Raw genomic sequence first — 10,356 nt, forward strand, 5'->3', positions numbered from 1 at the left:
TTTTGGTTATTTGTTCTTAGGATTGCTTTGGAGCTGGATCATTTATTATTGCTTTGTACATATTAGCTTTTTGAATTAATCAAAGTCTTTATTGATTAAAAAAATATTATTCAATTTTTTCTTATTTTTATTCTTTTTTATCAAATAATCATTTTTTTATAATTTTATAAATACAAATATATTAAATAATAATATTTCTTATGAATAGTGTAGTTTTAACTTGGATTTTTTGATAATTTTATAAATGCATTTACATTAAATAATTTCAATATTTTCTATTAATAATGTAATTTTAAAACGGATTGGTTTTAATGTATACATAAATTCAAATATTATTTCTATATCTTTTATTTCTATTTATTAAATATTTATTTTTCTATAATTTTATAAATATATCTATATTAAATATTTTGTTGCTATAAATAATTTCCTACAGATACTAAATATGACCCGTGTTAGAGATGTTATTAAATAATAACTAATAACTAATTGATTTTTATTTATTTTGAGACAAATAATTTTATTGAATATGATGTTTATTTTGAGAGGGAAAAGTAATGATTATTTATTAATAATAATAATAATGGCTATTTAATAAGTTATTATTATGATTTTGTTTGATTATTAAAAAATTAAAATTAATGATTAAATACGTTATACTATACGAGTATCCGACTAGGAATAAGATGAAGTCTCGCGTATAAATCCCAAAAATTCTACCATTGCCGCTCTTTCCTTCCCTCCTAAATCAACAGCACCTGCAAAATTTGTTCACACTTTCTCCTCTCTTTCACCACCGTCGATTTCTTCAACTCCGATCATCGGAAATTTTCATCACCGTTCATTTCTTCAACTCCGATCATCGGAGTTTTCCGTGTAAATCAAGTGATGGAACGCAGCAAAAAAGACTTGGTTCGATTGGTATTTTCCTGGTCCCTTCAAGATATACTCAACGATGATCTTTTTAGGGACAAGGTCTGTTCACTCCCCACTCTTACTACTTCTGCTTTCAACCATCAAAATTTCACCTTGCAAATTTCATTTTCATCACTGATTGTGTTTTTTTGGTTCATAATGTGATTGTCATCAATATTATCGTCCATTACTGTTTAGCATTTTGATGATTCCATTGTATTTATGTATTGTTGTTACTTTTAGGGTTTAGGGATTAAGTTTTAGAGTTTGATTGTGTACTCAATGTTCATTTCATTCTGAAATTAACTTCAAAAGTATAATTTTTTGTATCTATTAAAAGGTTAGGCGAATTCCAACAACATTCTCGTCAGGAAGTCACTATCTCGACTCGTTTATTTTACCGCTTATTGAGGAAACTCGTACGGAATTATGCTCAAGCATAAAAATGGTGGCGAAAGCTCCAGCATGGGAAATAACTGATATTGAACTCTCTGACGATTACGAGCCTCCACTTAACTTGTTATACAAGATTGAAATCAAAACAGTAGCGGATATTGATGAAAACGGGAGTATTTTTGAGCCTGAGACAGGGCAACTCATTGCTTTGACTGATAGGAGACCGACGTGTATTGATGACTTGAGTACGCCGGGAAGTCCCTATAATATTGCTTCAATTAAAAGGGTTAGAAAGAAGGACCATACTGAAGATGTATATGAGGCTAAAATACTAACCTCAAAGCCCGTTGAATTGGAACAGCACTGGCAAAAGGATGACACGTTTATATACGGTTTTGGTGTCTATCTTTGCAACATAACAACATTTATTCGTATATGGAATGTGCTAAACTCAGATCCAGATGGCCCAAGCATCCATATCATTAAACAACTTTTGCAACCTAATTCTGGTGTAAGAACAGTGATTTATACCTTGTAATACACCTATCTATTGTACATGAAGCTAGATATTTTCATATTATTTTCTCCAATTTTTATTCCTTACCTACTCAAGGAAGCCTTATTGATTGGATCAATGCTTTACATACTTTACATGGTTTCATCTTCATACAGGTTGGAGAAAATTGTGCTCAATGTTTCTCTAGTGAAAAGCACTCTATTGATACATCAAGACTTGGTGCTGTCATCCGCTCATTTGATTTGAATGATGCTCAGGAAGAAGGGGTTTTAAGTTGTATAGCTGCCAGGGAATGTTCTCATAAGAATACAGTGAAATTGATTTGGGGACCTCCAGGGACGGGGAAAACTAAAACGGCTAGTTCATTATTATTTTCCCTTCTCAAGAGGAGATGCAAAACACTTACTTGTGCCCCAACTAATGTGGCAGTACTGGAATTGACATCTCGGTTTTTGAGGATAATAACAAAGTCCCTTGATTATCTCACTTACGGTCTTGGGGACATAGTATTATTTGGTAACAGAAAGCGGATGAGGATTGACAATCTTGATGATCTTTTGGATATATTTCTTGATTACCGTGTAAGTATTCTTTCTAAATGCTTTGCACCTTTGTCTGGTTGGAAACATCATTTAGAACTCATGATATGGTTACTTGAAAGCCCTGAAAAACAGTATCTTGAATACTTGAATTCCGAGGTAAAGAGGGATTATGAGATAGATGATTATGATGATTGTTTGAAAGAAGAGAAGGAAGTACTTGCTATTGCAAATCAACAAACAAATCAGGAGAAAAAAAATATCTATTACCGGGATCCAAATATTTCTAAGCAAAATGAGTGGAAGAGGATAGTTAATAATACTTTAAGAGAAAACAGGTTGTTTTTTAAGGAGGAAAACAAAAGTAAATATGGAAAACAAGAGAAGAAGGGTTGTATTTTTCTCGAGAACGGAATCAAAAGATTGACGTTTCATGAGTTTGTCAAGAAAGAATTGAATTCCATCAGGATGCAGATGAGGACATTCGCTGTGCAAATGTGTACTCATTTGCCAACTTCTTTTGTTTCGTTAAGAGTGGTGAAAAGTTTATTTGAATGTCTTGATTGGCTTGAAGTCCTTTCGACAATACTATCAAACCATTCCATTACTGATAAAGGATTTAAACTTGCCCTTGCTACATTTTATACTGATGAATGTAAATTAGGTTCCTCTACTTGGCAGTATAAACTGGATATGACCAGGAAAGAATGCCTTAAAAGACTGAAATCTCTTAGAGATTTGTTGATTCTTCCTGATTTTTTTGATGAAAATTCTATTAAAAGCTTTTGCTTCAAAACATCCCGCATGATATTTTGTACTGCTTCAAGCTCTTCTAGACTGCACGCAGAAGGGCTTGGTAGACTAGAAATGTTAGTTATCGATGAAGCTGCCCAACTCAAAGAATGTGAGTCAAATATACCTCTACAACTTCCCGGTCTTCGCCATGTTGTACTTATTGGGGATGAGAAACAATTGCCTGCACTAGTCAAAAGTGAGGTGCGTTCCATTCTTGTTAGTTCCTGACTTCACTTCACCCACTCACTCATTTGTTAAATTTATGAGCAGTTTTCAACATCTTAGGATTTTTTGTTGCTAATATGCAGATTTCTGATAAGGCAGGATTTGGCAGAAGTTTGTTTGAAAGGCTTGCTCTTCTGGATCATAAAAAACACCTTCTCAATGTTCAGTATCGAATGCATCCGTCCATTAGCTTCTTTCCAAATATGCAGTTCTATGACAATCAACTTTTGGATTCTTCAAGCGTCAAAGATAGAAACTACGAGAAACATTTTCTATGTGCAGATATGTTTAAGTCCTACTCTTTCATAGATGTTTGTTCCGGGGAAGATGAATTGGATGAAGGGAATAGCCAAAGAAATATGGTGGAAGTGGCTGTGGTGTCTGGGATTGTTCATGACCTTTATAAAGGTAATGTCATCTAAGATACGAAGATGAGTAAAAGCAAACAATTGAATTACAAATGTTTGTTATGAGTTACTTTATTTGTATTATTAATCATGTATTGAATCTTTACAGAATCAGTTTCCAAAAAACACACTGTTAGTGTTGGTGTCATATCACCATATAAAGCTCAAGTTTTTGCAATCCAAGATGCACTTGACAAAAGGTTTGGCGGTGATGTCAATGATTGCTTTTCCGTGAAGGTTTCCACTGTTGATGGTTTCCAAGGGGGTGAAAAGGATGTGATAATAATATCCACCGTCAGGCATAACAACATGGGAGTCGTGGGATTCATTTCCAATATTCAAAGAACTAACGTTTCTCTAACAAGAGCAAGGTACGTGTTAAGAACCTAGTATGCCTTAATGCTGCATAAGCATAAGTTTTCTCCTCTCTCTGACCAACAGCTCTAATTTCATATAAAAAATTAGAATTAAATGTCTCTCTCTTAAGTCTCAACCTCTCCTCTTATTTATATAAGCAATATGCTTCAACTATCTAAGCCAAACTAACCTAACTAACTCCTTGACAACCGGTCTCTAACAGACACCAAGCAATACAAATGTGAAATAAGAAACTACTTAGACCCTTTGCTACCAACTCTCAGTAAAAGCTTCCTCCACTTTGTCAACAAGACCAACTTGTAGTATTTGCTTGAATGTTTCACCGGGGATTTGCACAGCCCGTGGCCGTAACCCACCTTGAGCATCATACCCTTTGTCAGTAACAATCTGTATTTTTTGAAACTGCACAGTACCGTAAAACTGCGCCTTATTAGCCAGCTGGGTTTGACATAAGTTTCGTATCTTGTGCTAGTTCCTGTCCTCTGCCATAATATGCTCCCCTCATTCGGCTTCCACGGGGGGCATCATCCTTCCCTCAGTTTCTACTTTCCCTTTGCAGCTCAAACCCCCTTTTGTTTTGCACTTTGACTCTTACCCTTCTCTTCCTTAACTATCAACTTCTCCCACCCAGTGTTATCAAATTGCGATTCCATGGCCGCTATGGCGGATACACATGGCGGTTTATGGGCTCGCCACAATGGTAAATATTGGGCGCTACTGCGGGTGTTTCCGCCATAATCCGCTATAACAGCGCTGCAAAGCGGCCGGTATGGTGGGGTTTTGGCTCTCCACCATGGACCGCCATCGACAATACTGCTCCCACCATCTCATATCTTGTGTTATTTGTCTTTCCCGTGTTTCTATCTTGCTGCTTTGTTCTCTATTACAACATGCCCGACTCCTGCTCTTCAGACTTTCATTTTCTATTTTATCAGCTTGCTCCCTAGAATTCTGCATCATGGTAGGCTGTAACCTTGTAATTACTGCTTCTCTGAAATAATCCCAAGATGAACTCTTGCAATCATCTTTTCAAAATAATATTTTATAACCTCTATTCTGGAAATAATCCCGCTTCCTCTCAAATGACATGATACTTTCTCACTCAAAACTTTCCCTCTAATAGTTAGGAACAACATGCTCTAACTGACTCAGCATTACTGACCTAACTAACCAACTAATTCTCACTAATAGACCTAACAGACACCTAACTGTATGATCTGTATCCTGATCTCAGACACACTATTTGCTCTAAATTTCTTTTTTCAAATTATGGATGTTCTTTACCCTGTCTATGTAGGCATTGCCTTTGGATTATAGGTAATGGTGAAACTTTGATGAATAGTGGCTCCATTTGGAAGGTATTAGCCGTTGATGCTATAGGTCGAGGGTGTTTTCATAGTGCTGATGAGGATGAGAGATTGTCTCATTTTATTGCTACTGCGATGATTGATCTTGGTCAAGTCCGTGATCTACTGAATACAAATTCTTTGCTCTTTAGAAAAGCGAGATGGAAGGTATGCTGCTTGATGTTGTTCTTGTATTTTATTTTATTATTAAAGATGTCATAGTACTTCAAGTTATACCCCCCAAAGAAGCATCACAACTCGCAAGAGACTAAACATATTCAACTGAACTTGATTTGCCTACATATATACAACTACAACTACTAAAACAGGGACTAACAAATTACAAAGTGAGAGCAATCATAATCAACTTTGTCAAAATATTCAGTTGTCCAATCCTTATTTATAGAGTACACATCATCAATTTGGACCTTAATCACATTTTTTGTCTAAATTATATGGGCAATTCGTAGTCAGTCAATCAATGGATTTGCCATTTTTATCCCGTATAGAAAATTCCTAATCGCAACATGTTTCCTTGTTGTCACGTGTATTATTAGCATCAAACACATTGTAGATGATCACTTTTAGAGGGCTCTTCTGATTGAGATGAAGCAGGCTGTAGAGGCTGTAGACCCCTGATATTACCTATATTTTAGCACTTGATAAAAGATTGACTCTAATGTTTTATACAGTTAGGAAAACCTGAAAGTACACCTTTCACTTTCACCATCAACATCTACTTATGTTCATTCTTAACCTAGCTTAGACTTGCGCTCCGCCCTGACCAGTTAGTTTTGCTTAAATCCAAATTGTTTTCATACCTCAAATTTAAATAATGATATTCATTACAGCTCAATGGATTCATCATTCCTGAAGAGTACACTAAAGTTAAACTCCTCTTTAGTTAAAGGAAAAAAATATTGATATTGATGAATTTTAGCCGCTTTTTAACCATTATGACAGATGCATGCAGCAGATAAAAGTGTTCTCAATATTTTTTAAGCAGCTTAATCATTTTCATAATTTCATGTATTCTCAATCTTGTGACTATATATCCTAATTATAGGTTTGCTTCAATCAAAGTTTCCTGATCTCAATGGCAAGAATCCGGAGCACTGAGGATTGCAAGAAAATATGTTCTCTGCTGATGCTACTTTCAGGTGGATGGCATCAGCCTGACAAGGATATAAATATTGGAGTTGTAGGTGATACTTCTTCCCAAATGTTGGGGCTGTGCAAAGTCAACGAGTCACTTTATCTTGTATGGACCATTAGCATTCTTGAGGAAAACTCAAATTCTGTTGAGGTTTTGAAGATTTGGGATGTTTTGCCATTTTGTGAGGTATCCAAGATGGTGAGGGATATTAACATCTTCTGCAAGAATTATTCTGTTGATATTCATAGATGCTGCAAAATCAGGTGTTCTAACGGGTATAATTCTTCGATGAGATGGTCGACTAATTTGAATTATCAAACCAATCATAATCTGCCACAAGATGATCCGATGCAGTTTCTATGTAGCCAACTTGCTTCGCTCCATCTGAGGAATGTTTAAATTAGAATTAGAATGTTGGTATATTGGTTTGTTTGTATAGTACATAAGAGGTTAGCTTAATCCAAATACAAAGAGATAATAGAGCATTATGCTCACAAACATGAAATTCGAAGCATGTGGCAATTAACAGTTGAGATTGTGATTAAATAGGTCTTGTTTTAGTTGATTTGCTTATTTCTAGCTTAATGCACTTGCATATAACAAGTCTAGCTTAAAGTTGAAAATAATAATTATATAAGATGATTAATTAATGCTCCATATTCGAAGTTGGCTATTAAGAGGCTCAAAAGAGGTAATGTCATGCTTTTCTCCGCCAACCTCAACTTACAATACATAGGATTTGATGAGAAAGATACTTTAGTAAATGAGAGGGTCAATTTGTTAGTATAACGGATGAAGTCTTGAACCTATAATATACTCCCTTTGGTCCCATTTATAAGAAAATATTCTCTTTTTAGATACATTGAATAAATAATGTATCTGGACAACATACTAATATATCTCTGGATATTTCTTCTAAAGATCCATTTTAGTCCATGACAAAAATTATACAATCTAAATTAGTCACTCACAATAAAAAGTATCCGATTTAATCCCTTATAAAACTTAAACAGTGTTGATTTTTTTTTTCATTTTCATTTTTCAAATACTAAATAATTTTTAATTATAATTTCATTTTTAAACAATTCTGATTTAATAATATCAAAAAAGTCAAAATTGTTTTTAAAAGGAATCGAACCAAAAACTTTTAAACAATATCTCAAATCTTTACCACTAGGCCAATATGTATTCATGACAATTAATTCTCAAATTTTTAATAATATTAAATAATTCAGAATTTAAAATAAAAAATACAAAATTTATACAAATGCGGTCTCGAACCTAAGTCCGATAAATGATAATCACCTTACAACTAGACAAATCAATTTCTATTGTTAATATTCTTAACGATAAATACTTAACTTAATAATTTAGAACAAATATTTACTTATTTCAAAATTTACTAATTTCAAATAATACACTAATTTAAAAATAAAATTTATAAATATAAATCTTCAATATTTTTAATCAATTAGATATAAGTTAAATTATATGTAATTGAAATTAAATAACAAACAAATAAATATTTACTTATTTAAAACTAATTCAACTTAAATAATAATTAATTAATTTAATAGTAATTCAATTAATTGTTAAAATATTTAATCAATTAATTTTTAAAATTATTTAATTAATTCAAACTAAATAGTGATTAATTATTTTAATAGTAATTAATTAAATATTAATTTATTTATTTTTATCTAATTAATTATATTTAGGATTTATATTTTATTTATTTTATTTTAAATTTTTGTATTATTTAAAATTAGTAAATATTTATTTGTTTGTTATTTGAAGTAAATAAATGTTTGTGCTTAATTATTAACTTAAGTATTAATTATTAAGAATATTAACAATAGAAATTAATTTGTCTAGTCGTAAAATGACTTTCATTTAATTTGAACGAGCTTGGGTTTTAGACCCCATTGATACAATCTTTATCTAATCTTTATCTTTTTTTGTTTTAAATTCAGAATTATTTAATATTACTAAAAATCATAGAAATTTGTCGTCGTGAATGTACATTGGACTAGTGATAAAGGCTTAAGATACCGGTCAAAGTTTCTAGGTTCAATTCCATATAAAAAATAATTTTGGCTTTTTTGATATTATTATTTCATATTTTTTTAAAATAAAATTTAATTAAAAATCAATTTAGTATTTAAAAATATAAAAAAAAACCAACGTGGCAGTCCAGTCACAGTTTAGAAGTATGAAAAAAACTTGATCGAAAAAAAAATATTAACAGAAGGACTAATATGGCCTGGTTAAATTTTGTAAGAGATTAAATCGGGTCCTTTTTTTTGTGAGGGACTAATTTGGGTTATGTAATTTTTGTGAGGGGCCAAAATGGGTCTTCACTCAATTCTAAATTGGGCATAGAGGAATATTACTAATACAATAAAATAACGAAGAAAAAAAGAATTTCTCATCACATCCTTGCTATTGTTTTTAGACCTTGCGCGAAATTTCCAAAATGTCCCATTTTTTTGGAGATGCATAACTAAAGTTACTTTAAAGGTGTGTTCGGAGATGTATATGCGAACACACCTTTTTTGAAAATAAAAAAAATAGTACGGAGAGACATCTCCAAACTAGTGAAGCTTATTTAAAACTCGCGTCAGATCTTTCCCTCTTCTCCTTTCTTCATTTTCAGAAAGAAAAAAACAACAACTTTCTCTCTACCTCATTCTACCTATCTCAAGTTCCCACTCAAAATCAAGTTTTAAAACTACATCTAGTTGTTTCTTTCCATTTCCAACTCCTTTTACCTACTACATTCAACATGAGAGCACTTCAATCCCTCACCAGCACATTTTTGAATAAGTTTTTTTAAGCTTATTTTAATTTTTGATTAATGTATAAGTTCAAATAGACTAGTTTTAATGCATTAGATTGCTCAAATAGGTTAGTGTTCAAGTTTAGAGACTCTCTTTATATGATTTGGATGAGTTTAGTTGAGTTTGAATGAGTTAGGGAAATTGCAGAACGAAGCTTCTGCCATTGAAGCAAAACGCAGTATTTTTCAAAAATGCATCTCTAAACTGGGTTGTTTTAGGTGTTCAGAAAGGCATATCCGAATTCTATCATGTGCCCTAATTTGTTGTTTTTTTCTTCAACATATGACTAAAAACCAAGCAAATCAAGAAAGGATGAGGCTCGGGCGACCCACTCTCACTGCCTCAGCACGTCGCGAGAGGGTTTGTCGACGCGAGCATGCTACAATTGTCCCCTACCTCACGAGATGGAGGCATCGAGCTCTAGGAGTCGACTTTCACGAGGGTTGGGATATGAGAGTCATGCGACCCATGACGAAGATGAGTCTATTGCACCCCAGATTCCAATTGTTGTGGATGCCCCCTTGCAGACCTGTTCTCAATAGGGGTGGAAAATAGGCCCGTTTAGACCTGCCCCACAAATGCCCGCAAAAAAAAAGGAACAGGCCGGGACAAACATAGTTAAGGATGCAGGCCTAAAACCTTTTCTGCCCCGAAAAAAAATGAGGACGGAGTGGGGAATGCCTGCGGGTTTTGCACCTTTTAGGCTTAAAAATGTAAAATTTTATATAAATTTCCGTGCCCGCAAAAACCTGGGAAAAAATGGGACAGACATATTTAAGGGTGCGAATCTGGTCAACCCCGCGAAAAAATGCGGTCAAAACGGGCATATCCAATGGGTCGGA

The 10,356-nt window shown here is 33.4% G+C and overlaps 1 protein-coding gene across 1 annotated transcript; it reads left to right on the forward strand.

Moving 5' to 3' along the window:
• Positions 1–692: 692 nt before the first annotated feature.
• On the forward strand, positions 693–7,259 carry LOC131662104 (uncharacterized). Its single transcript, XM_058931798.1, has 7 exons — positions 693–975; positions 1,256–1,822; positions 1,984–3,363; positions 3,471–3,795; positions 3,904–4,165; positions 5,470–5,686; positions 6,585–7,259. The coding sequence occupies exons 1-7, from the start codon at positions 889–891 to the stop codon at positions 7,071–7,073; spliced, it is 3,327 nt and encodes a 1,108-aa protein (XP_058787781.1). The 5' UTR covers positions 693–888; the 3' UTR covers positions 7,074–7,259.
• The last annotated feature ends 3,097 nt before the right edge of the window (positions 7,260–10,356 follow it).

This window comes from Vicia villosa, linkage group LG3 (genome assembly GCF_029867415.1).
Source record: "Vicia villosa cultivar HV-30 ecotype Madison, WI linkage group LG3, Vvil1.0, whole genome shotgun sequence".
NCBI classification, from domain to species: Eukaryota; Viridiplantae; Streptophyta; class Magnoliopsida; order Fabales; family Fabaceae; genus Vicia; species Vicia villosa.

Bases quoted from the DNA above. Each gene is read 5' to 3' on its own strand.
- LOC131662104 (XM_058931798.1), top strand. From the start codon at position 889: ATGGAACGCAGCAAAAAAGACTTGGTTCGATTGGTATTTTCCTGGTCC. The intron at 976-1,255 runs GTCTGTTCACTC...ATCTATTAAAAG, and splicing joins ATGATCTTTTTAGGGACAAG to GTTAGGCGAATTCCAACAAC. The intron at 4,166-5,469 runs GTACGTGTTAAG...CTGTCTATGTAG, and splicing joins GTTTCTCTAACAAGAGCAAG to GCATTGCCTTTGGATTATAG.